The sequence below is a fragment of the Bipolaris oryzae genome, assembly GCF_000523455.1.
Source record: "Bipolaris oryzae ATCC 44560 unplaced genomic scaffold scaffold_39, whole genome shotgun sequence".
Lineage (NCBI taxonomy): Eukaryota > Fungi > Ascomycota > Dothideomycetes > Pleosporales > Pleosporaceae > Bipolaris > Bipolaris oryzae.
In genome coordinates, this window is record NW_006911315.1 from 161,532 (window position 1) to 187,027 (window position 25,496).

Here is a 25,496-nt window from a genome sequence, read left to right on the forward strand (position 1 = left end):
AAAGGCTCGACCACCAGCAAGCCCAGATCCGGCGAGGCCGAAGCGCCAACGACACGTCTGCTTAGTGGACATTAGACGCAAATCTCCAGACTGTGTAGTCGCAGACAGCTACGTAGCAGGCTGAAGCCAGAACAACCCAAGAGCTGATTCCAGACCCAACAACGGGCTGGCCCATGCCAAGACCATAGTTCTTCTCGAGGGCTTGAACACCAGTCACAGTGACATTTGGCGCTTTCGGTGGTGACATGCTAGACCACGCTGTAGTCCCCTCTAGTGCACTGCAGCCAGCCCATCCACCGCCATTACAACGCATGCATACACATCATCTAAAAGGCGCCCTTTTATCTCAACCCACCGTGTTTGTGTTTCTCTTGCCTAGTGCCGCGTCTCAAGTACAGTATCCCCAATCAAAACTTGATCACCAGCCACCCATCCTCGCTCATCGACATGCAGGGCTGCACAGGTGCACGGGCGTGCGATGCTGGCCAAGGTCGCGCAATAGCTGTGGCGCATAAGAATTCGTCCAGCCTAGGAAAACGGTTCGTTGCCTGGCGCAGCCTCTGATACGCACAGATCGCCAGGCGGTCCGCGCCCTCGTCCAATGCAATGGTAAGCCCACGTGGAGTAGGAAATGGCATGAAGCCACAGTCATCACGATTCGTTGCTGTGTGCTAGACTGCGTTTCTTCGGCAAAATATCTCGTGTCTCACCCACACACCCATCAGCAGGCGTGCACTAATCTAGTCGTGCATCGGTTTTTTCCATTACACCGTCTATAGGGCGTCGTCGTCTTCATCTTGCTGTCCCGCCATAGCTTGCGTCGAGACCCAGTTCTCGAGCATCGCCTGGCTTCCAGATGCTGTACCGCTTGCTGGCGCCGCATTTCGGGCGCCACGCCGCTTGACCACCAGACACAGAATCCGACCATAGATGCTAAATCCATCGTAGCATGTCCGGAGGTCGAGTTTCTTGGTCTCATCTCCTCGTTGACCCTCATCCTGGTCCTGCGCCGTGCTTCCCGTAATGCTGGCTTGTTCGGATATAAACAAGTCTGATGTCTCGCTATCGCTAGCCTTGCTGCACGGCGTAAGCACTTTTGGGCGCCATCTCAGAGTTTGTTTCCCTCATGCATACCTCTGTTGCTTTTTCGCTGTCTTGGCCTCGGGGATATCAAAAAGGTTAACTACACCGCTGTCGTCTTCCTGCCTTATTACGATTGGTTCCGCTGCATCTTCACTGATTACAACCGGCTGATCACTTGTCCCGGATGTTAGCCATCCCGTGAGTTTGCCCGAGTTGCTTTGAATGCGGGCCTTGTCCTTGAAGATCTTCTGCTTCGTGAGAACGGAGTGCCGGGATGAAAGCTCCGTCAAGAAGATTGAAACTTCAAAGTCATCTGATAGCAGGTTAGCTAGTGATTGGAACAGGCCGCTGTTAACCTTCTCATCTGCATCGTCGGCACTCCCGGCCATGCAGCTTACCTTGAATCACCACATCCTTGACTCCCTTCTTCTTTGCTTTAGCACCACCCCGTCCCTTGCCTCTTTCGTTTTCCTCTCGGAGTTTGGGCAACACGAGCGGTTGCACTGCTTGGATGACGCGTGGCAGCGCTGGATCGTCGCGTTTCAGTAACCATGCATCTGCATCGGCTGGCCGATCTAGATAGATGCGCACTTCGATGACCGAGTGCTTAGTGATTCGAAGATACCTTCGGAGTGGTGCCATGATCTCGACGTGTTTCACGAGTGGCAGTCGAGTATGTACATATGTAGAACGGTTAGCCTACAAGTCCAACAGCCCTATGGCATTAGACAATGATGCGTGTTCACGTGCAAGCGTTCCGACCCTAGTTCCGATCGGCATGCGCAAAAGTTGGTTGCAAGGACCGCTAAGACGTTGATGAGCACAAGACACCCTCCGCAACGCCGCACGAGCAATGGTGCTAGAACTCCACGTATGGGGTCCCGCATTCGGCCTCGCCTCGATAGAGGCCGAATGCATAGCCACCATAGCATACTGTCATCGCGTCATTCCAGAGGGGGAATGGTCCTTGGTCGCCAGCCATAATCCAACAGTCGGAACAGCAGGTATAGGCATTAATTAGTTCCCGATGGCAGGTTTCCCGTTGACTCACTCATTCCAGAAACACTACCGATCCTCTTTGACGACGGCGTTGCAACGGCATCCGGATTTGAAGACATTGTCGCCTATCTTCGCAACTACCCCACAGTCACCAACGACATAGATGCTGGCCTCTCAAGCGCCCAGCGGACTGACCGGACTGCGTAAGCAAACCCACACACTGATACCAAGAAAGCATCTCACGCGGCCCAGGTTCGGGACCTTTCTCCAGGCAACAGCAACGCCGCTCGTCGATCTCTCCCTCTACGTTTCCGCCGAAAACTACAATAAGACTACCTCGTCCGCATACACGGCCATTCTACCATGGTACGCAAACTACACGGTTCCGCCCAGACGCCGAGACCTGGCCCGGATGAGGACGGCACACATGGGACTGAGCAGTCTGGACGTGGATACTTCGGCTGAGGAAGAATTTGCGCCTGGCCGGGGGACTGCATCCTCAGAATACGAGGCAGCCAAACGGGCAGCTGGCATACCTACTGAGAGCCAGCCCAGGTCTCTAAACATAGGACGTGGCAGGGGCTTGGGTGGCCTTTTGGGTGGCCAGGTGTATGCTGCCCGCTTCAAACTCGACGCTCTTTCGGCCGAACTGCTGGACCCATTGTCAGATCTGCTGGGTAAGAACAAGTACCTGTTCCGGGGAGACCAGCCCTCGAGTTTGGACTGCTTGGCGTTCGGGTACCTGTCTCTCCTCATATATCCCCCGGTACCCCAGGCTTGGCTCAGGGAGACGATTCGGGCAAAGTACCCGCGTATAGGGGCGTACGTTCACAGACTACATAGAGATCTCTTTCACGAGGAGGAGGTCAGCCCTGCTGACATCTGGGCTGTCTCAGCCGGCAAATCCAACATTGCTACCAGCACAACACTGCCGTGGACCACAAGACCAGCAAGTTTCGGAGCAAGTGCCATGGCCTGCACAAAGGAGATTCTGGGAAACCTGCCCGGCATTGCTACATTGTCGCAAAAACGTACCATTGCCACGTCAGAACCGATGGCAGTTTCAAAACGTGTTCGATCAGAGCTACCATCTCGATTGTTTCTCAGCAGCGTATTTGGTGTTGCTGCAACAGCTGCAGTAGGACTTGCGTCACTGGCCATACATCATCGTCGGTCACCACGAGAGGGCGAGTTGATTTTTTGGGCGCTGCGCCCGACCAATGGCTTGGGTGAGGCAGGTAGCATTCTTAGTGTCTTTGCGAATCAACTGCACGATGGAGCAATGCAAGGTCACTTTTAGATAATCTGATACCCCCCTTCCAAGTTATTTACATCCATTGCATCTTGGCCGGAGCATGAAACTACACCTGTGTAGTGACAAATGATTCAACTTGGACTGCTTCACGCACATGTGCGTGTTTGTGATTGGCGTGCAGCCCCTGACTAGACAGATTAAGTTACACTTGGTAGTGCTAGAGGCAAAGTTGTTTGTTGGTAGCGTGAAAATGGTGGCGCCTACGCAATGCCGGCCAGAGGCACACAATAACGTCATATATGTCGGCAAGCAAGACTATGACCACTGGCGCCATTGACATCCGGCACAGCCTATGCTAGCACGCGGAAGCAGGGCAAAAGCTACCTGACTGTGTGCGATAATTCTGGTGTATGTGCAGACAACTCGAGATGCTCAGGATAACAGAGAAGACATGCAGGCAAGGAGCAGCAGCTCGGTTATGCAGGTGGGTATGTAGTGCTAGCCAGGGGCGGTAGATGCCAATGTGGGAGTGTGGAGGATGTGCAATGATGGGAGCGAGGATGGCGGACGAGCCCGAGGACTAGAGTACGTGGTGTATGTACGATCAACCCCTCCGAGTGGGCCGGCAGCCACAGCTACGTCATTCATACTGGTCGAACAAAACCGCCGCCTCACCACGACCCATTTGCGTACTGCACTCCACTCCAACAACAACAACATCACACTGCAACCCACTGTGCTTGAACCCACCGTAAACCCCGCAAACGACACTCGCAAGACAAGATGCACCGAACATACAGCATGCGCCAGTCCCGCGCGCCTACGGCGTCGCAGATCCAGAACCCTCCGCCTCCAGCGTCCTCGACCAAGAGTGGGCGCTTCTTTGGCAAGGCCAATATCGGTACGTTTCTATAGAATCGCTCTTCGAGTTCGTCGTCTTCTTTGCCATCTTTGGCGCAACATGCGCAAAAGCGCTGCCCTGCCCCGCCCTGCCCTTTGCAGTGCCACCAGGTTTCAGCAGCATGGACTACCGGATTGCCTATTCTCCATTTCCATATGCTTTATGATATGAAACTGCAGCTAACCGCCATCATCGAATTCAGGCCACACCTTCCGGCACAAGTCCGCCGGCGCCTTCGGCCCCGATCTTGCCAAGAAGCTCTCACAACTCGTCAAGATGGAGAAGAACGTTATGCGCAGCATGGAGCTGGTTTCGAGGGAGCGCATGGAAGTTGCAGTAAGTATGCCCAGCGCTGTTTGCGACTCGACATAATGCTTACCTATTTCTAGCAACAACTCTCCATCTGGGGCGAGGCTTGTGACGACGATGTTTCTGATGTCACTGATAAGCTCGGTGTTCTCATCTACGAAATCGGTGAGCTCGAGGACCAGTATGTAGACCGCTACGACCAGTACCGTGTCACCATCAAGAGCATTCGCAACATTGAGGCCTCTGTTCAGCCCAGCCGTGATCGTAAGTTGTATGCAATTCCCATTTATTGAATAAAGCTTACAACTACACAGGCAAGCAGAAGATTACCGACCAGATTGCTCAGCTGAAGTACAAGGAGCCCAACTCTCCCAAGATTGTTGTCCTTGAGCAAGAGCTTGTCCGCGCCGAGGCCGAATCCCTGGTCGCCGAAGCTCAGCTTTCCAACATTACCCGTGAGAAGCTCAAGGCAGCTTTTACATATCAATTCGATGCCATGCGGGAACATTGCGAGAAGCTTGCAATCATTGCTGGCTACGGCAAGCACCTTCTTGAGTTGGTCGATGATACCCCAGTAACTCCCGGCGAGACCCGCCAGGCCTACGATGGCTACGAGGCTAGCAAGGCGTACGTCATGATTATTTCTCTATATTGAGCCATCTACTAACATATAATAGTATTATTCAAGACTGCGAGGACGCTCTTACCAACTGGGTCTCCCAGAACGCCTCTGTTTCTGCCAAGCTCTCTCAGCGATCCCGGACTCTTTCCCAGCGCCGCCGCAACCAGAGCCGTGGCCACGGTGAGGGCGTCGATCTCTCTGGACAAGATCAAGCCCTTGATCGCGAGTCTGGTCTATGGATCCCTGCCTCTGAGCACCAAGGTAACGGCTACGAGGACCGCGACGAGCTTGACGATGAAAACAGGTCCACGATTGCCAGCGAGCACCATCGCGGCCGGGAAGAGGAGAGAATGGTGGCTGCTTAAATGCGTTACTGACGGCCTGGGCAGTGTTCCACTCTCTGTCAACTAATAGTCCGTCCTTACAAGGACTGACGATGTATACCCCTGATGGAATGGACAATGACACTGTGAATATGGTTCCACCTTTTCAATCTCATCATCGCTCGAGCTATGTAAGGGAATTTTTGTGTTTTGAATAGTTTGCTCTCACAGTAAAGTTGGGCGTTCCCTTTACGGATGCAGATAGGATGGCTTGTTGTTTTTTGAACCATTTCAAGTAATGCGGAACGTTTTACCGAGTTGGTGCAGAGCGAATATTTGTAATGAAGTCAATCTTACGTATGCTTTTCATGATAGAGTACCTGCTTTCCCCGCCGCAATGTGGCATTCATTTCAATACTATGTAGGATCTTAATCTGCTCATTGTAATGGGAGAATCCGAGTCATTCATGAAGTTTCGCCAAGAAAACCATCACTCCGGACCATCAAAAGTTCCTGGTATCCGGTAACATCCATCATTCCAGACAATAAACTTGTTTTGTTTTCATTTTCTTGGCTTTTCCCCAATTTTTTTTTCTTGTGTCTTGCTCATCGGCTGTTTCGCCGAACTTTCCGCACCCTCACCCACCACTAATTTTTTTTTGGGGGGGGGAGGGGGGAGGGAACACATGTCGCATTCGCTGATGCGTAGGCCAATTCACAGAAGTGGTTTGAGTCTTCTCTCTCTCTCTCTCTCTCTCTCTCTCTCTTCTGATTCTCATATTTAATTAGGTGCAGTCACTACCGGGCTTTTGTTGGGAAAAGGAGGGAGGAGGGAGGGAGGGAGGGGCGAAGCGGAAGAGTCTAGATATCACAAGATTTCCGTTTGCGACAATGGAAGAATGGTAAAAGAAACGGCTAAATTGAAGGGAAATATGGTGAGACTAGTGGGGGGGGGTTTTGATGGCTATAGATTGGGATTTGGGATTTGTGTGCGTGACTCGGTGATCGGTATAGAGTAGCAGAGATTGGTAGGAGGTGCGCTGTGGTTTGGATTTATCTAAAGAATGAATTGGGGAAGGGAGCAGTGTACATGCACTAACAACCCAGCCTAACTTGACCTACTATACCGCCCTGCTTCATTTCACGTGACTTTGCCGTAATTACATTGCGGGGGTGCGTTAGGTATCGATTGCACACGGCTGCTGCTCCGAGGTGGGGGTGGGGACCAGCTCGGTATATATTGACATCAACCCGAAGTGGGGGTTAGGCAGCTCGAGCGGCATTGCTGCATTGAGTAACTCCTCAAAACTACCCTTTCGTGTAGTAAAATCCTACTGTATATACTGCATGCCCTGCCCTGTATTTACCTAGTCTCCCTCTTTTCCCCTTCCTGTTCCTCTATTCTTTTTTCTTTCTTCTTCAACCTGCTATACGATATTTCCATCTACAATCAACAAGGGAGTTTCAAATACATACCACCAAACAAACTCGTCCTCCTTCTCATCAATTCCCCCAAAAACACACCACCATGTCGTCCAAGCCACAAATTGGCTTCTGCGGCCTAGGAGCCATGGGCATGGGCATGGCCACACACCTCGTCAAGCAAGGCTACCCCGTCACCGGCTTCGACGTGTACCCACCTTCCCTCGAGAGATTCGCAAAAGCCGGCGGCACACCCTCTTCTTCGCTCTCCGCATCCGCAAAAGACAAGCCCTTCTACATCGTCATGGTCGCCTCGGCCGCACAAGCCCAGCCTGCGCTCTTCGACGCCGACGGCATCGTGAATGCGCTGCCCCAAGGCGCAACGCTGCTGCTGTGCTCCACAGTGCCCAGTGCGTACGCGCAGGCGGTCGAGAAGCAGCTGGTGGAGATCGGGCGGTCGGATATCTCGTTTATCGATGCACCGGTGTCTGGAGGCGCGATTAGAGCGGCAGATGGCACACTGTCAATCATGGCGGGTGCGTCTGCTGCGTCGTTTGAAAAGGGACAGTTTTTGCTCGAGGAAATGAGTGCGCCGTCTAAACTCTTCATTGTGAATGGAGGCGTTGGCGCGGGAAGTAATATGAAGATGGTGCATCAGGTGCTTGCTGCGATTCAGATCTTATCGCTGAACGAGGCGTATGGGTTTGCGGCCCGGATGGGAGTTAATGGGCAGGAGTTGTATGATGAGGTTGTGGGCAAGAAGGATGCGAAGGCGTGGAGTTGGATGTTTGAGAATAGGAGTCAGAGGACGCTCAAGGAGGATTATTTTCCGGGAGCGAGTGCTGTGACGATTATTCTCAAGGATACGGTATGTTCTACTTCCTTTTACTCACTGTTTTATTCTGCTTGAAAGGTTTGCTAACGTGAACTCAAAAAAAAGGGCATCATCACCTCATCAGCGCGCGCCGCAGCATTCCCCACAACCCTCTGCTCCGTCGCAGAACAAGTCTACTTCTCCGCCCTCGACCGTGGCTGGGGCGCAAACGACGACGCGGGTCTCGTCCGCTTCTGGACTTCCGATCCCGTAACTTCCATCAAATCTACCCTTTCACCCGAGGAGAAAGCCCAAAAACTAGAACACGCAGTGAACCTCCTAACAGGCATCCATCTCGTTGCCGCAGCCGAAGCCATTTCCCTCGCCAAACACGTCGGTATCCCACTACCGCAGTTTTATACTCTCGTATGTGATGCCGCAGGTGGCAGCACAATATTCAAGGAAGCGGGACAGAAGATGATTGAGATTTTAGAGGGTAAGGAGGATGGAAATGGAAGCGTACTAGGAGGTTATGTCGAGGTCTTGAAGTTGGCGATCGAGGAGGCGCAGAGTATCAAGTGCCCCGTGTATCTTGGTTCTGCGGCGTTGAACAAGTTACTGGAGAGCGGGAAGGAATTGAGTCTAAAGGGGCTGTTGGCGTGTTATTTGAAGTAAGGAAGGTCAATAGGGGGGCGGTGTGAAGTGTTTCTTTAGAAGAATTAGAGGAATGAATTGTATTTCTTTTCCCTAGAACTTGTGGTATTGAAGTAAGATAAAGAAACATGACTTCTCGTTGTGCTAAATTGAAAGTTTAATTAGCTTTTTTTTTCTTACTCTGAGTAATCTGCACAAATATACAGTACTAGCTTTGAAAATCGATTAGATCTTTAGGGAATTACAGGATACACAGGATCAGTTGTAATAATGCTATGAGGGAGTGTTGGTAGAACATGCAATCTCAGCTTGATATGCAAAAACAACAACCAAAGGGATTGAGTTCTGTGGATTTGGTTGGAACAGAAGTGATCAAGTATCAGATGTATATCCCAAAGAAAGAGTATTTTGAAATCCGAGTATCTTCATATTGATAGTTGGGATATATAACTAAGATGAAGATAACTACATGTGTTTCTTTCTTTGTTACTTCCAAGTATAATTCTTACTCTATTCTCCCTCTTAAGCTTTTCATAAATACCTCTGTTCCCTCTATAGATGTGCATGCTGATGTACTAAGTAGTCCAACATAGTCAATCTTACATGTTGTACACCAGGCACCAGGCGTGGATTCCTTGCCATGATAGCCCACTTATCCGCAAACGCTTTTGGCTGGCATTATGTGCGAGGTTCCGGGGCAGGACTGTGTACTGCTGCAGAGGCAGTTTCCTTTCGGAGGGCTTCTGGAAAAGGCGATGATGCCCAAGTGCTCGACTCTCGAAAGCCCCTTCATACGCATGCCTTGCGGTGTATCCCAGGCTGGATGCCCAAATGCCGCTCTCCATGGGGGAAACACACTGGGAAACTCCAACTCTTCTTAGAAGAGTTTGTGGTACTTGCTCAAATGCTCTACTTCGTCTGAAATCATGTTCGCATCGCCATTTCCAAGTCTCTAGTCTCCTTGCTCAAATCTTGCACATCGTCTTGCGCCATGGTCTGCGCACTGGCTTCTATATCTTTGATAACATTCTCCAACCCTCTGACTAGTGACTCAATCTCCGCACGCTGCGCTGTGACGGTCGATAGCAGTTCTGTGTTGGCTTGCTGTGTCTCGGCGAGTTTAGTGTTCATGGTGGTGGCTTGCTTTTCAAGGAAGGGCATAAGATGGGCTAGGTGGATCTCGGCGGGCGAAAGGGTGTGAGGTCTGCGCAATGTTTAGTATTGCGAGAAGAACCAGGTCGGCGCATGTGTAGTACTTACGGCACGGGCGTCTCCACGGGTCCTCCGTTTGCGCTCTCCTCCGCACGTTTCTTCCGTAGCCTTGCATCTTCTATACATTGGTCCAGAGAGTTGAGTAGTTTGACTACATTCCTCCTCTCCATGATATCCTCAAAGTTGCTTTTCCATGTTCGATCGAGCTGGTCAACGATTTGACCCCTCAGGTTGTCCAAAACCTCTGGGCTATATTGCGCAGCGGTAGGGAAGCACGAAGCAAAGTTCTTGGCCGAGCACTTGTCTAGGGTGGCTTTCGAGGCTTGGTTGAAGACATTGATCAGACCTTGCGCGCGTGGTCCAGGCGTCTCGGCGATGGGCCGGGCAGGCGTGGGAGAGGGCGAGCGGGAATTGGAATTTGTAGCAGCAGGCATCATGTGACGGGTCCTTAGGATAAGTTGGTCTCGAATATGCTACTTACGGGTGTGTGGTTGCTGCATCGCAACCATACCGGCTATGTTTACTCGACAACACGCTACTACTAACCGCACACGTGATGACGCGCATTGTTAGAATGCCCCCACTTCCCCGCGCCTATGCTACGCAGCCACACGCTGACGTGATGAGGCTTCACCAAAAAACCATCGTACCTGTTTATTACTCGAACCTGAATAATACAATAAAAAGGGTTTGACGACCACTAATAGATGTTGGGTCTACCTAAGTCCAGGGTCTTCTTACCTTGGAGTTGTCGACTGTATACAAAAGAGTCGCTTAGTATGGAGGCCCACCTACTAAGAGAAAGGATTGAATCAGATTTATACCGTTGGATGTTAGGTATCAGATATAGTTGTATTGGAAAGAACTATGGTATACGAACACATGAAAATACCTTACTTGACCTTGAAGGACTCTGGAGCTATGAGCGTCGAGGTTTTAGTTGAGAAAGCACACAAGCTGATGAGACGTAAACATGCTGTATCTTGGAAATGAACAGAGTGGTAATCTTCAATTTAACCGTTGAGGTTCCTCACACTCTTGCTCTTCTCATATCCATATAGGCTTGCGAGGCCAAACGACAAAATTACCAGCGTTTCATACTTCTGCTGCATTGTCGAGTTGCCACCATCAGTTATTTTCTGTGATGCCTAGTTTCTACAATTGTATTTTTCGTCTTATATTGTTTGTTCTCACTGGCGCAGAGAGTTGGGAAGTGGAGTGGTGTGGGGGCGCTCACGTGAGTGTATCTTCCGTGACGCAGGGCCAACGCATGCCGTTTTCATGAGTTATGATCCTTCTTTCTACAATCCCATGACAATGTCTTTGGCCTACAAATCTACAACACCATAAGACCTTCATATCGAAATTGCCGCGTTATGCATCGGCTGGACGACCTTGGCGCAACCTGCATGCCAATGCGAACACTGCCGCCGCCACCATCCTGAATCCTGCGCTTATATGTCCCGAGCCTTCCTCTCGTCTCTTCGAGTGGTGACGCGGCGTTTATCCTGACACTAAATCGGCAATCAAAATGGATGACCTGCCCTCGTACGAAGCTGCGACTTGTCCCAATGCTTGGACACTCATTGCGCCGTACCTACCTTCTCAAGCACTATGCTCTGCAGCACTGGTCTCTCGAGAATGGAACAGAATTTTTACACCGTGCCTCTGGGGAAGTCCAGCCTCTCATTTTGGAGAGCAGAATGACGTTGTTTTTGGTATAGAAGAATGGTGCAGCGAGCAGGAAATATCTACTAACTCATACATCAGTGGCCCTGACGCGATTTAAGCGTATTCTGCCTAATGCGCGCACTTCTGTGTGTGAGCTCACGCACACGCTCTGTCTTCCCCCTGCTCATGCCGAAATCTATTCTGGTCCGCATTCAGAGTGGCTTCGAGACTGTCTGGAATACCTCCCTCGTCTCCAATGTTTGATAGTCAATGGCCTTCCATTTTTTGATCATGCGAGCCTTCTTAGCCTTCGCTATCCAAGCCAACGATTAAGGCCTAATTTTCCAGTGTTCAGTCTGAGACTGCTTGATGCCTCGGGCTGTATGAATGCCACATCAGCAGGACTTGCAGAAGCTCTTCCGCATTTCCCTGATCTTGTCTCGTTGGATTTGTCCAAAACTAGAGCCGCTAGAGGCACGGTGGTGCTGTCTGCTCTCAAGCACCTTCTCAACCTGCGTGTTCTCAACCTCTGCGGTATTGGCCTGAAAGATGAAGATTTCTCGATAGTCGCGCACTCGATCCGAAGTCGGGTCAGAAGTCTTGATATCAGCAACAACCTCTTAACGGATACCAGTACGCGACTTCTCCTTGAACTCTGCCTGAAAGAGATAGTCATCACTCCACATACGCACCGGGGTCGTTTGGCACCTGTTGAGCAAGAGCAAGGGGGTAATGAAATGGATGTATTCGAGTCCGAGAATCTTGTAGGACCTCTTCGTAAAAAGCTCATTGGAGGTTTCGTTGGCACACTACCAATCGAGGAAGCACGAGATGTTGGGATATCACATCTCTACTTATCAGCAAACAGCATCACCATTGAAGGAATATCTTCTCTACTACGATCAGGGCGCCTTAAGGTTCTTGATGCAGGAATATTGCCTGCTACAATCAGAAATCCTTGTCCTGTCGACCCAGGTTCTGGAGAAGACGACATGAAGCTGCCGAGTGTAGCCAAGCTAGTACCCATCTTGTCCGAATTCGCACGTCACAAGTTGCGATATGTCAGACTCAACTATCAAATAGTGGCGGAAGATGCTCCCATCGAGAGAGCTAAATCGCCACGTGCAGAACTTTCTGGAGGACTTGGAGCTTATGAGCGTCCAGAAGCTCATGAGCTTGAAAACACGGAGCTACCGACGGCTGAACTTGATTCAGAATTCACAACTATCCAGGAAATCGCAGATTTTTCATACCTAGTCGAATTGCCCGGCTCTTTCCCACTAACTGAACCGTCGAACCATATGTCTTCAGGCACAGCTGCCAGTGGCCACAAGGCAGTGGCTGCACCAATTCCAGCTGCCATCATTACTTCACAGCCGTCGTTGAGCAAACAAGAGTCCCCAAACTACCCAAATCAGACGATCTTGCCGTTATCCCCAATCAGTCCTCTTCATCAAAGCTTTGAAAACCACAGGTGTAGTGGCAAGGAAGACTTGTCCCCATCACGGAGCCCTTCGCTGTTTCCGCCCACGCCTACCCCCGATATGCAATTTTCATCTGCACTTGTTTTTGAAACGATATGTCAGGAAAATACCCTTAACCAGGTTGAAGACATGAAAGCTCAGCTATCATATCGCCAATCGCAAGAACCCCGTCTGCATCCAGGGATGCTACCCAATTTACACACTCTGGTTCTCACCAGTGTACCTATTGCAGCTGAAAAGTACGTGGTAGACCGTATCATCCAATTCATCAAGGATGTAGCCGATGAGGCTTCGATTGCTAGAAAACAGGCCAGAAATACTTATGCGCTCCCTCCAGGTCGCAGGCGTGCCGTGGCTGAAGAGGAGTATGCGCGCAGCTTGTTTGCCCTCCGACGGATTGTTCTAGAGATGGCTTCTCCGCAGCCGGCACCCAAAAAGATATCTACCAGTTGGCGCGCTTATCCCACGAAGTCAACCACTGAGGATGCTGATTCAGAGGCCTTTTGGGAAGCCGCGTCGCGCGACTTTTCGTTCTTTGGTGATGAAGAGTGTGGACAGCCCAGTCAGCAACTAGTTCGTCCGATGCCTTTGGAAGTCATGGGCGGGCTCGAACTTGCTAGTGATCATACTTACCCAATTCTTGAGCCCAGGGAACCTGAAGTTAGTCCCAGAAGATTGCTTGACGTGATAGGAGAGGTCGGTAAATTTCGAAAAGAAAGGAAGGCTGCCTATGAGGAGCTGGTAGCGACGGGTGAGGTTAATCCTGATGTCAAAGGTTACTGGCCTGGAGACATCACTGTTGTGAGAACGCCACTAAATGCGGAAGCTGGAGAACTTGATTGTTATGGAAATCGATATGAGTCTGGGTGGTACTATCGATGACTGCTCTGCTAACATGGGAGAAAAGGAAGCTGTGCGATGACGTATGGCTTAATATGGAGAAGATGTGTGATTTGGCACGATACGACACTGCAAGCCTGGTGACCAACTCTGAGATAACGAGCCTGTCAACGGGAAGCTTCACCTCTTTTTTGCCCGACGGGGATGGGGCCTGTTAATGAAGCAAAGTATTATGTTAAGGTTGCTTCCGTACAAATGTGTATGAGGAAACCAACTAAAGAAAAATCAAAGTTTCTGAAAGATTGCAGGCGAGGGTCGCGGGAAAAAACAAGATCAACGCTCGTGCCGGATTATTCGCAGTATTGACAGAAGAGTTCGCATGCAACCCCCGATAGTCCTGTAATGGTTCGGTATAATGACTAGAATAGTATTGATTCTTCGAGCGGGGCGGCTTTCTGACAGTCGTAACGGTTGTTTGTGGAGCTCATGGGATATGGGATGACGGGCAGCCCAGTATCGAATAGTAGTTCAGAGTAGGCCGTCCGGGCGTGGGTGCTTTGTGGCATGCCTGGATCATTGCGTCTTGCGAACTGGTCCACCTGCCGTCTTGGCACACTAACCGGATCGGTTATCCCCGGGCTGGATCTCACCAAGCAGGGCCATCGCATTATCACGCTTTTGCACAGATTCGATGCACACGCTGTCTTGTCAGGCTACTCGGTGAGATACGCAAGTCGCCGGCGCGTTATTCTGCGACCTCGAGCCCACCCTTGCCGGCTTCCCAACACGCCACGCTGTCTACATGGCGCCAATCGACACTCCACGACCACGCGTGAGAAGTACACGACCACACCGGCGATACATATCCGACTCGGCTCCTGTCAACAAGCGGCGCAAGTACATACCAGGCGGTAGAGGGGGCGGTGGACAATACGTCGACTTTGAAGGGCCAGAAACACCCGGGTATAGCTACACGGGCGCCCGCAGTCGCGCAGGGAGACAAGACCTTTCCATACCAGCGCCATCACCTTCATACTCTCGACCCCGACGCGAACGGCCGTCAGCTGGACCTCGTTCCAGTTCGGCTGCTGCAGTCGCCGCCGCCGTGGCTCAGAACGATGGATTCAAGCCGCGTGAAGAGAGATCTTGGGATGAATTTCACCCGGATCTCGACATAGATGCGGAATTCCCCGTCTATAGCGCAGACCAGATTGATGGCATCAGTCCTGCAGAGAGTGCCTCCGGCACTCCACAGGACGTCTCATCTAGTGGCCAATATGCGATTGATACAGGTCTTTCCGCCGTCCTCGATGGCATGCGGGCACAGCAGGTGGAGACTGCAGAGCAAGAAGACGCGAGTGCATTTGTGACGCCAAAGCGACGCCCCGGACGGCCTCCGCGCGACAGGCACTCTATGCTCGCCGGATTGGGCTCCCCTCCTCGACCGCGCATCAATCCGCTTCCGACAATGAACCCCCGCGAGAAACTGAATTTGCCCAAGCCGTCAGTGCGCCAAGTAGACCCTTTCAAAGAGCACGAGGAAAGTGAAGGAGTCAAAGTCAATTATGTGGACAAGACCATGGCAAACATTGGCTATCAGGAGAGTGAGGTCTTTGCAAGAAGTTCGGAGAATAGCCTGATCAGACTTCCCGAAGGCTCAATCGAGGAAGATCTCGATCTCACGTTGCAGACAGAGGCCGAAGGAACTACAGGCGCAGTTGCCATAGGCCGCGTGGAGTACGACATGGACGAACAGGATGAACGATGGCTGGAAGCGCTCAATGTGCAGAGAAAAGAAGAAGGCGTTGAAGGTATCAAACCAGCGATCTTCGAGGTCACCATTACTCAGATTGAGAAGGAATGGCATGCGTTAGAGAAGCGTAAGTTGGGCCGAGGTTGATTCATGTCCATAGTGCGCTAGCTGACGTGTAAAAGGCATACCTAAACCAAACCCCAAGCCGCCACAGACACATCGCCCACGATCTAGCAGTGCGGCCGCTGTCAATGGTGAGCCCGCTGGACAAGGCGAAGAACAGGACACAAAATGTGCTATCTGCGATGATGGCGATTGCGAGAACACCAATGCTATAGTATTCTGCGATGGCTGCGATCTAGCTGTGCATCAAGAATGTTACGGTGTGCCCTTTATTCCAGAAGGCCAGTGGCTATGCAGACGGTGCCAGCTAGTAGGACGTGGTACGCCTGCTAGTGAGCTTCCGGTACGTCGCATCAATATACACTCTCCTATCCTTATACTGATCATTACAGGGCTGCATTTTCTGTCCAAATGTAGACGGTGCATTCAAACAGACCACGACCATGAAGTGGGCACATTTGTTGTGCGCCATGTGGATTCCAGAGGTATCACTTGGTAATGCAACTTTCCAAGAACCAGTGCAAGATGTTGAAAAGGTGCCCAAAACACGCTGGAAGCTGGTAAGATGACGATACCATGTTTGCCTCTACATCAGACTGACTAACAATACAGTCATGCTACATCTGCAAACAGAAGATGGGCGCTTGTATTCAGTGCGGACACAAATCATGTTTTGAAGCTTTCCACGTGACATGTGCGCGCAGAGCCAGACTGTGTCTACGAATGAAAGCCTCGCAATCGGCAAATTCACAGGATGCGACTGTGCTCAAAGCCTATTGCGATCGTCACACTCCATCTGACTGGAAGCGGGAATATGATGTTGAGAGCGCGATTGCAGATGCAAAGGCCTTTTACCGCCATACAATGCGTCATGTCCGATGGCCAGACAGTCAAGCCTACGCCCTTTCTATCGGCTCATCGCATGCAATGCCTTCCATTGAGGGACCAGATGACGATGGCACAGGCTCCAACAAGCGTAAACGTGCATCAGGCACAAAGTCCTGGAGACTTCCCTCTGGAGCCCCTGTTGTTCCCCAGGCTGTATACCACAACGTCGAAAATACGCTGATAAGATTCAACGTTCGCAAGCGCAAGGAGTTTGTGCAGGACGCTTGCAAATACTGGACATTGAAGAGGGAGGCACGACGTGGTGCTGCTCTCCTCAAGCGTCTTCAGCTCCAAATGGAAGCCTTCTCATCCATGGAGATTACCCGTCGTAACTTTGCAGGCATGGGCGCAGCCGGCCGACCTCGACTTCAGCGACGCATTGAATTTGCAGAACGCCTTGAAGATGACATGGAACAGATTCGTGTACTTTGCGAAATGGTCAAACAGCGAGAGGCTGAAAAGCTCAAAGATGTCCTCATATTGCAGCAGATTGTGGACTGCATTTACTTTCCCATCCCGACACTACTACAGCCCATTTTGGCTCGAGCACAAGCGTAAGCAGCCCACCATGCACACTTAATTGATCTTCTACTAACCTTGTATCAGACTCGATAGTCGAGGCTACTTCAACGACGGATTCAATCGTCTTCAAACCAAACTTGACGAAAAGTTCTACACATCCGTCCAGGCGTTCAACGACGATATGGCAGCAGTCTTGAGTGCTGAACTTGGGTTTGCTGCTGTTACCAACATCAATGATGCTGAACAACAACTAAACCAGGTTTCTCACAACAGTCTGACATCTGAGCAGAAAGAGATGAAGAAAATCGTCAAGCGAATCACCAAAGTTTTGCAACCTAGCTTTGAAGATGCATTGCGAAAAGAATCCGAGTTAGCTGGAAGGCCGTATGAAAAACTACCCGACCTCGAGACGCTTCTCAACCAGAAGCTTCAACGCAGACCCAGTATTCTCTCACACGACGAAAACATTCGACAAACCACTGAGATGGATCAGCCAAGCATTGCACACGCTCAAGAAGATGCTATCGACGGAGAAGAGGCTGCTGTAATAGCGCAGAAGCCCGAGGACATGCAAATGGCGCCCACACCTGACGAGAACGCTGCTGATGCCGATCGGATACATGATGAAGCGGCTGACGAGGCAGCAATTGCTCTACAGCTTGGCCAAGATACACTACACGTGTCAAGGAATCAGTCTCGAAGCGATGCTCTCGCAGAAAACCATGCTCATGTCAACGGCCGCCCAGAGCCTTTGACTCCTCCGAGGTCTGAGAAGAACCTGCTCAACCCACTGGGTAACGGCGGCGTGCCCTGGTACCTTGAGACTTTCGACGTGCACGGCACTACCGTGTATGAGGAAAGATACACGGGCCGTGAGGTGCTTCGAGACATGAGCGAGGAATTGAGCGAGCTCGACGACGATGAATTGGATGGCCTTGCTGACTCGGATCCTGTTAGGCCTGTAGACACGTCTGATGCAAACGTGGCGGCGATCAAGAAAGCAGTGGCACGCAAACGGCAGAAGCGATCTCGGGGCTGGTAGGTAAGTGTACTGAATATTGCATTCTTTGTTTTCTTTTTACTTTTCTTGCGCATGGGCCACTCATGTCGCATCTTGTATTATCTTTGGCATTTGTAATATACCTTCTTGGGGGGGGCTGGAAGGTGTACTGCAGGCGTACGGCGTGTGGCGTAGATTTCACAGCGGGGACTGGTCAGCGCATATCCATGTGTTGTTTCGGGCAGGGTATGTTGATATGGCGCAAGTGGTGGGCTGCTGGCTGCACGGGATCCCATAGGCAAGGGCAACGAAGTGTCGGATGCAAGACGCCTGAATATGAATTTGAGTTGACGATTCCAATTGCCGGTCATGCCCCGTCTGGGTAAAGACGTTGGGAGCAGATGTGGATGAGGAGCCGAGCCTCACGGGCCGGCTAGCAGAGTTGCTGTGTGGCCGGTGCCCCTAGCGGTTGCCTCACTCAGCTGCCTGGTGCTCTGTCGTTTTCATGCCTCGTACAAATAGCAGCCAGTCTCGCTTTGTGCCTCGACTCCCCTTCACCTCCTCTTCCACTTTTACTCCACTTCAGTGCAGCACCGGTCATTTTAGCGCGACGCTTACTAAGTGAGACGCGGCTACGGTCGATCAGCCCTGCCAAAAAAACCGCCTAAACTCCAGCTTCAGCAAACACCTTTCCTCAACCAACAAACTCCTGACCCACCACGATATCATCACCATGGAGTACGAGAACGAACAGCGCCCCTACGACGGTGTGTTTGTCTGCCTGTGCCTTGTTTGCTGTATACTGACTGCATCCCAGACGAGCCTCGCGGCTACGAACGCGACCGCAGCCGGTCTCCGCGTGCTGACCGTCGCGATGAGGGAGCGCGTCCTCGCAGCGCCTCTCCAGGTGGTCGCGATAGCCGGTGAGTTCCTGCCCTTGCTACTGTCTACTCTTGATGGCACAGTTTGCTAATGTCGATGCAGTGGTCCGCCCCCGGAGCGCAGGAACGATGACGACGAGAGCCGCAACTCGGGCTCCAACCTCTTCGTCACCGGTATTCACCCTACTCTCACTGAAGACGAAGTCACGCGTCTCTTCGAGAAGTACGGTGATGTCGAGCAGTGCAACATCATGCGCGACCCCCACACTAAGGAGTCTCGCGGCTTCGGCTTCGTCAAGATGGTTACTGCTGAGCAGGCCGATAATGCTAAGGAGGGACTGCAAGGAGAAGTTCACCAAGGCCGGACATTGAGCATCGAGAAGGCTCGCCGTGCACGCCCTCGCACACCTACCCCGGGCAAATACTACGGTCCTCCCAAGCGCGGTAAGTGCGCCTGTTGTTTACATGGCTGGTGATGGGGCTGACAATATATTAGAGTTCGGCGGGCGCGGCCGGGGCGGTCCTCGCTACGGTGGCGATCGCGACTCGTACGACCGTCGCGGCGGTGGATACGGCAGACGCGATGACTATGGCTCTCGCAGCTCGCGATACGATGATCGTGGCTATGGAGCTGGCCGCCGTGATGACTATCCCCGGGGTGTTGACCGCTATGCTTCGGAGCGCAGGTACGACCGTCGTGGTGGCGGCAGTGACTACTATGACAGGCCTCCTCCGCCAGCTGCCGGTGCCTACGATGCCGCTCCTCCCCGTGACGCGTACGGTGGTGGAGGTGGAAGTGGAGGTCGCTCGTACAACGAGGGTGATTACGATCGCTCATACCGCTAGCTCCCCCAGCTGACCCAGGCAGAACCCAAGCGGTACTAAGTTAGGGTTCGTATGGCTTCCTCGATTTGGCGCCTTTTCCAGCACTTCACTTCTGTAATCCTATGACTACTTCACTGGGGTTCAGTTTAATACGGCTTTTACACAAAGGGCATGTGGTCGACAAAAGTTCATCGATATGGTTCACGGCAGCGCAGGTAGCACTCTACCGTGGTCTGCCTTCTTGCAGCTCGACATGATATTATCCTTCGTCAGCTCGGTAATTTCCTTGGAAAATCGGTTCAGCACTTCGCTAAATGCTTTCGGGGCATCGTCTATAGCCCTTGGGACCATCAATCATCTTGATCGACACCAAATTGTACTTCTATCTACTGTCCTTCGATGCAACCTGGACATCCAGTAGCCAGTCCACACCACCTTTCCGCATGACCAGCACTGTCTAAATACTTTCACTATCATCCACCATAACCGCCATCATGTCAGCGCAGCCCCTCCCGACCCAGTAGCATAATTGGGCCTAAAAGTTTCGCCGTCGAATATTCACAGCCTTTCGCATTGTAGACTGGCACGACGATGACTGTAGATGCATCGCTGCCACCGCCCGCCCACGTGCTTTGTCTGACGCATGTCGGAATGCCAAGACTAGCCGTTTGGCCGAGTCGTGCATAGATATCAAAGTCTGTGATTATAGCCTGTAGCTAAGCTGTTTGCTCGATGCAAATGGTCATAATATGTGCGGGCTTAAGGTACATACAGTGCAAGGTGCGTGGCCCCTCCCCGAATTTTATTCACTTTCACTTCCCTCTTTGCTCATGCGTGGTTTGCTCATCACCGCACTTCCCTTCGACTGTGCACTGAGTGCAAAGTCTGAGAATATGTCCGTTCACTCAACCCTTCCTACCAACTATCTTTGCAACCTATCGCCTCAAAAGACTCTAATCAGATGTCGCCGTCTCAAGAATGGAGCGCGCACACATGGCTGCTGGTGCTGTCGCAGCTGAGATTGCTTGCATGTAGGTGTGCATATGCTTGACAATGATTGCACTTATATTCCTGGATCTGCGATAGTACGCAACTCACCAGTTGATCAGCTAAGCTTATAAAATTACGCAATGTCGTAGTTTAGATCATGCTCTGAGCCGCCTAGGGTACACAGACAGTGATCCGTCTCAGCAGGTAGAAAATTGAAATCTGTGCTACAATCCGATCAGCCTTTACACGGTGACTTTTGCCACATTGTATTACTAGCGTTTGCGTCAGTAGCGATTGTGGCGCTTTTCAAGCTAATGGAAGCGTTGGAGTACTTATTCTTGGGGATCGACCCGCTCGACGCCATTCTGATTCGGCTCCCGTGCAGGGGTCCCTGTGAGTGGGTCATTTGGGGGGTTAACTTAAAACGACACAAGCCTGCATCGACAGGTAACCAGCCTGACGGCGGCGACACATTAGGGGAGTACGCGGTCACATCAATGGCATCCTGTATTCCCTCTCTTCTCAACCCTCTCTTGGGCGTTTTTAGCAGCCGCGTTACCTGCACCTATTCGCAAAGGGACGCGGCAGTAACTCGGCATTGATCTTGCCGCGCGGACACCTCCACATCGTGGTTAGCTTTCATAGTAAGGATACACCCACTCCGTCCGACCGACGTAAGCGTGAGTTGACCTTCTTCTTGCAGTGGACTCTCGCAGGGCTCTCACACAGCCCACGTCTCCATTTCTACCCTCTCAGCTTTCTCGGTTTCCCAGTCGCTCTCTCCACCTCCCTCCTTGCGCGCCATGACCAGACGAAACGTCATTCCGCTCCTTGCTGTGCTCGTCGTCCTTTCCATAACTGCATTCTTTTACTCCGACATACGCACCAGTGAGACGTGGAGGAGTTTGCCTCAGCATGTGGGCTTGGGCGAACACATTGGCAGCAATGCGCAACCGCATAGCGCGGACCCATCGGGCGACCCTGACTACACGAATTGGAATCCAAAACCAGTGTTCAAACCAGGCTCACCGATGCCCCCGGCGCATAATTTCACATCGACACTGATAATTGCAAAGACAAAGAAAGAGGATATCAGTTGGGTACTGGAAAAGTTGCCGGAGCAAGACAGAGCCGTCTACGTCGCAGACGATCCAACTGCGCCGTTACATCCCCCAAAGAACAAGGGCCACGAAGTCATGATCTATCTATCGTGGATTATTGACAACTACGATAACCTTCCTGACGTCGCCATCTTCATGCATGCGCATCAATTATCATGGCACAATGACATACTCCTGGGTAGCGACGCACACGAAATGATCGCTCGTCTGAGTCGGCCACGCGTTTGGAGAGAAGGTTTTGTGAACATGAAGTGCACTTGGGCCCCGGGCTGTCCGGAATGGATGCACCCAGGTGTGATGGATCAAGACAAGAACAAACCAGAAGAGGTTCTCCTTGCAAAGTCCTGGAGCGAGCTTTTTCCCCTTGACGCAATCCCTAGTGTGCTGGCGCAGCCTTGTTGCGCCCAATTTGCTCTCTCACGAGAACGGATACAGGCAAAGCCCTTGGCGCAGTACGTCTGGTACCGTGACTGGGTATTCAACACACAATTGACCGACTCCTTGAGCGGGCGCATCTTTGAATACATCTGGCAGTTCATCTTCACAGGTCAAAACATTTTGTGTCCAAAAGAACATGTCTGTTTCTGCGATCAGTACGGCGTTTGTTTTGGTGGTGAAGAAGAATACGACAACTTCAAGGCTCTTGCGGCCGAGTTGGGCGATAACCAAGGGAAGCTCATGGACTGGTATCAGAGGACAGCGTATATCGCAGAAGCGAAGAAAGAAGGCAATATGCAACTGCTAAAGGAAATCGAGACGCCTGAGCCAGGCAAGGACGAGGAGTATAGGAGAGAGATTGACCGCTTGAAACCGGTGGTCGATCAGTTAAGACATGACGCCTATATTCGAGGCGAGGACCCGCAAAATCGCGCGTTGGAGGTGGGAAGGGAGTGGAAGGAGGGCGATGGTTTCTGAAGCAAATTCTTTTTTTTTCTCAGCTATTTCGATATCAGGAACATTGCGAGTAGAATATATAGACATGGTGTATTCAAATCAACAGTAGTATTTCAATCTTCTATGGACTGCTTGTCGTGGTCGATTGCTGTAGAGCAAGAACACAGGTTGTGACTGCAATTTAACCACGATAAAATCATTAAGCATAAACACCCCTCTTCTAGTTTTTGCTAGAATTCATTCCGACGATTGAATACTAGAACTGTATCTTTTCTGGAAAGAAACAGACGATTGGGTCTACTCACTTGTGGCTTATCTAATCGACCGTCACATGTTCGCGCGGTATTTGTGCAAACAACACAAACCCACTTCGCCGCGTCGCCGCGACTTTCGCCTTTCTGGCTGGCCCTGTTTGTTCCTTACAGACAACAGCAAGCGCCAGCAACCCACATCAGGTGCGCAATAATTGTCTGCTGCCCCAATCCGTCCGCCACTTTTCTGTGTTGAATCCAAACCACGCGCCCAAAGTGCGCTTCTCGCTGCCAACTGCGTCCCCAACATGACCCCAAACTACACTTTTCGCTGCGACCCAAACTATGCATTGCTCCTCCTTCGACACACAAACCATGTCTCGGTCAAGCCAATTGTCTACATGAGTGTCAAGCCAAGTACATGGCAGCTTGAATACAAGAGAGCTTCGATTTCCATGTATAACCGAGTCGTTGTACTCTCCTAGTTCAGCTCGCATTCGCAGCCATTTCCGCTTCAAATATCTGATCCAAACACTTACCATTGTGCATTGACAGCTCACTCGTACAACCGCGGGATCCGTCTGATGTTGGGGCAGGCAACCACGATGACGACAAACGCACCCTACTACCAAATGCGTTCCGGCCAGTTCATTACCACGTCCAACAGCACAAACGCTGCACCGCCCCAATTCGTAGCCGGAGACGAAGAATATGATTTGGCTGGTCCTGCTGCTGTTACAGCGCCGCTCGATCATCATCTCAGCCCGCATTTGTATGTCGAACACACTGCGCAACAGACGTCTGCCGACCATACACTGGAAGAGAACCACAATCTCGCAGAGTTGCTGGAGGCTGCCACAGCTGCTGGTCACGCTGCTCAAGTTATGGATACAAGTGATACAGGTGGGGCGACTCCTACATCTCAAGGTAGGAGCAAAAGGAAAAGGCCGACTGGCTCTCTAGTTGCAGATTCCTCCCACCAAGCAGATGAACCTATCAATACCAGACGGAGAAGACCCGAAGAGCCCACAGATCCTCGATTGCAAGATGTCATCTGTGAGATGGGTGGAGATTTAGTCAATGACAATCCATCCCCCTCCAGTGAGCCTCAACCCAGCAATGCTCGTGCTGCAGGTGTCCATTCTGCTGCTGCCCTCTTCCGTCGATCTTCGGATAGAACAGCTCGTAAACACACACGTCCGCCAATGTCCAAGCTGTTCATCTCCCTTCGGCTCAGCCCTGAGAACTTTCTCCAACTCCAAGCCTCTGCGAAAGCATACATGCTTGACTCGTCACACCCCGAAAGGCAAAGTTGCGTTGGCAATCGTGGCAAGGGAGACAACGATATGGTCAAACTGAGGCTCTTCAACTGTGTCCGCGACTTCTTGAGCAATGGAGTGGGTGAGCGGTTCTTTGGTGAGCATGTGGAAAAGCCAGAGGAAAACGATACCATAGAAGCTGCTCGTGCGCTGGGAGAGATGGAGACGCCTGAGGCAAGTCCACGACTCATCTGGCCAAGAGATGGTAACAAGATTGTTGGGCTTGTCACCCCCCTCATGAGACGCATGGTCACGAACGAGCGACAACGACAGTATGCAATTGAGACAAGGAAAGGGGGCTCTAAGCAAAAAGAGAAGGAAAGCAGTGTGAAGGCTATTACTCAGCAAGATGGGAATCGCGATGTACACCAACTCGAGCATCACTTGCAACCAGCATTCGATCCTGACCTGAGTCATGCTTGCCGGTATTCACAGGCAATTCTACCGTCATCACCAACATCCGTCGCCCTCGAGCAACGTTCATCACAGGACCAGATATGTCTTGCGGATTTGGAACAAAAGACACATGACCATGCAACAACAGCTTTAAGTTCAAAGGTACGTTGACCGCTGATTTTATTTCCCGTCGGCATTTTGAGTGCTGACGCAGGCCAGCTATCCAGGACGGGCACGGCCAATCCCAACCTGAGGCATATCAACATATTTCTTGTAGGGCCCTCGTCTGGCACCACGTCAGACACCAAAATCGGTGAGAGACGCATCACCGCCGAAGCGCAATCACACCTGGCCTGGTACGACTACAGCGACTTTATGAATGAGGTTGTCTCGCTATTGCAAACTGCTAAGGATAGTTATCCTGAACTGGAGTTGTGGATTGGGTCTCTCCAGGCACCAGACAACAACCTCCGCGGACTTGCTGCTGCTGCCAATGCTTTACAGACTGAGGGCGCCCCTCAAGGACCTATTGCAATTAGTAAATCGACCGGAATACCTCCAGCTGATGATGTGTCGGCTGCATTACCGCCCCCTGCCTCTGCAGCCGCTGTCCGTCCCACCATGGATAAATGCAACAAGACCGACAACAGGCTACTCTCCCGCTGTGTCATCAAATCCATCGGTCCCGAGGGGTGGCGCCATATTCGCAATGCTGACGACTGGTACAGTGTATTGAGAGAAAAGGCGTTTGCCGTCTGGGCGGATGGCATCTGTAATGTAGTTGTTGAATTGGTGGACCCGTCGGTCATGGATGCGTAAACTTTTGACATAGACAAAAGGTTTAGTAACGGATGCACGTGATAGTCGATGGGTGCTGCATCGCGTTGTGCCGCATGAGAAGGCGCTACGTAGATTTGTGTTGCGCAGAATGTCAAACAGCATTC

General features: G+C 51.4%; 9 protein-coding genes across 9 annotated transcripts; 7 read left to right on the top strand and 2 right to left on the bottom strand.

The window, feature by feature from the left end:
* Nucleotides 1-773: 773 nt before the first annotated feature.
* Nucleotides 774-1,725, bottom strand: COCMIDRAFT_25007 (uncharacterized protein; the record flags this gene model as incomplete). The annotated part of the gene is made up of 3 exons (XM_007688214.1): nt 774-1,077; nt 1,135-1,396; nt 1,482-1,725. 3 exons carry the CDS (start codon nt 1,723-1,725, stop codon nt 774-776), a joined length of 810 nt encoding a protein of 269 aa, XP_007686404.1.
* Nucleotides 1,726-1,936: 211 nt separating this feature from the next.
* On the top strand, nt 1,937-5,534 carry COCMIDRAFT_91130 (uncharacterized protein; the record flags this gene model as incomplete). The annotated part of the gene is made up of 8 exons (XM_007688253.1): nt 1,937-2,087; nt 2,144-2,285; nt 2,335-3,202; nt 4,148-4,238; nt 4,441-4,574; nt 4,628-4,811; nt 4,862-5,174; nt 5,225-5,534. The coding sequence occupies 8 exons, from the start codon at nt 1,937-1,939 to the stop codon at nt 5,532-5,534; spliced, it is 2,193 nt and encodes a 730-aa protein (XP_007686443.1).
* Nucleotides 5,535-7,020: 1,486 nt separating this feature from the next.
* COCMIDRAFT_25010 (uncharacterized protein) lies at nt 7,021-8,403 on the top strand (the record flags this gene model as incomplete). Its single annotated transcript, XM_007688215.1, has 2 exons — nt 7,021-7,782; nt 7,855-8,403. The coding sequence occupies 2 exons, from the start codon at nt 7,021-7,023 to the stop codon at nt 8,401-8,403; spliced, it is 1,311 nt and encodes a 436-aa protein (XP_007686405.1).
* A 903-nt stretch (nt 8,404-9,306) lies between these two features.
* Nucleotides 9,307-10,031, bottom strand: COCMIDRAFT_91166 (uncharacterized protein; the record flags this gene model as incomplete). Its single annotated transcript, XM_007688254.1, has 2 exons — nt 9,307-9,586; nt 9,643-10,031. The coding sequence occupies 2 exons, from the start codon at nt 10,029-10,031 to the stop codon at nt 9,307-9,309; spliced, it is 669 nt and encodes a 222-aa protein (XP_007686444.1).
* Nucleotides 10,032-11,125: 1,094 nt separating this feature from the next.
* Nucleotides 11,126-13,631, top strand: COCMIDRAFT_91067 (uncharacterized protein; the record flags this gene model as incomplete). The annotated part of the gene is made up of 3 exons (XM_007688255.1): nt 11,126-11,312; nt 11,365-12,643; nt 12,776-13,631. 3 exons carry the CDS (start codon nt 11,126-11,128, stop codon nt 13,629-13,631), a joined length of 2,322 nt encoding a protein of 773 aa, XP_007686445.1.
* A 760-nt stretch (nt 13,632-14,391) lies between these two features.
* COCMIDRAFT_25013 (uncharacterized protein) lies at nt 14,392-17,917 on the top strand (the record flags this gene model as incomplete). Its single annotated transcript, XM_007688216.1, has 5 exons — nt 14,392-15,469; nt 15,525-15,808; nt 15,858-16,025; nt 16,078-16,907; nt 16,960-17,917. The coding sequence occupies 5 exons, from the start codon at nt 14,392-14,394 to the stop codon at nt 17,915-17,917; spliced, it is 3,318 nt and encodes a 1,105-aa protein (XP_007686406.1).
* A 691-nt stretch (nt 17,918-18,608) lies between these two features.
* Nucleotides 18,609-19,602, top strand: COCMIDRAFT_25014 (uncharacterized protein; the record flags this gene model as incomplete). The annotated part of the gene is made up of 4 exons (XM_007688217.1): nt 18,609-18,642; nt 18,693-18,798; nt 18,860-19,200; nt 19,253-19,602. 4 exons carry the CDS (start codon nt 18,609-18,611, stop codon nt 19,600-19,602), a joined length of 831 nt encoding a protein of 276 aa, XP_007686407.1.
* Nucleotides 19,603-21,374: 1,772 nt separating this feature from the next.
* COCMIDRAFT_91048 (uncharacterized protein) lies at nt 21,375-22,607 on the top strand (the record flags this gene model as incomplete). The annotated part of the gene is made up of 1 exon (XM_007688256.1): nt 21,375-22,607. The coding sequence occupies one exon, from the start codon at nt 21,375-21,377 to the stop codon at nt 22,605-22,607; it is 1,233 nt and encodes a 410-aa protein (XP_007686446.1).
* An 835-nt stretch (nt 22,608-23,442) lies between these two features.
* Nucleotides 23,443-25,371, top strand: COCMIDRAFT_91061 (uncharacterized protein; the record flags this gene model as incomplete). Its single annotated transcript, XM_007688257.1, has 2 exons — nt 23,443-24,714; nt 24,772-25,371. 2 exons carry the CDS (start codon nt 23,443-23,445, stop codon nt 25,369-25,371), a joined length of 1,872 nt encoding a protein of 623 aa, XP_007686447.1.
* Between the last annotated feature and the right edge of the window lie 125 nt (nt 25,372-25,496).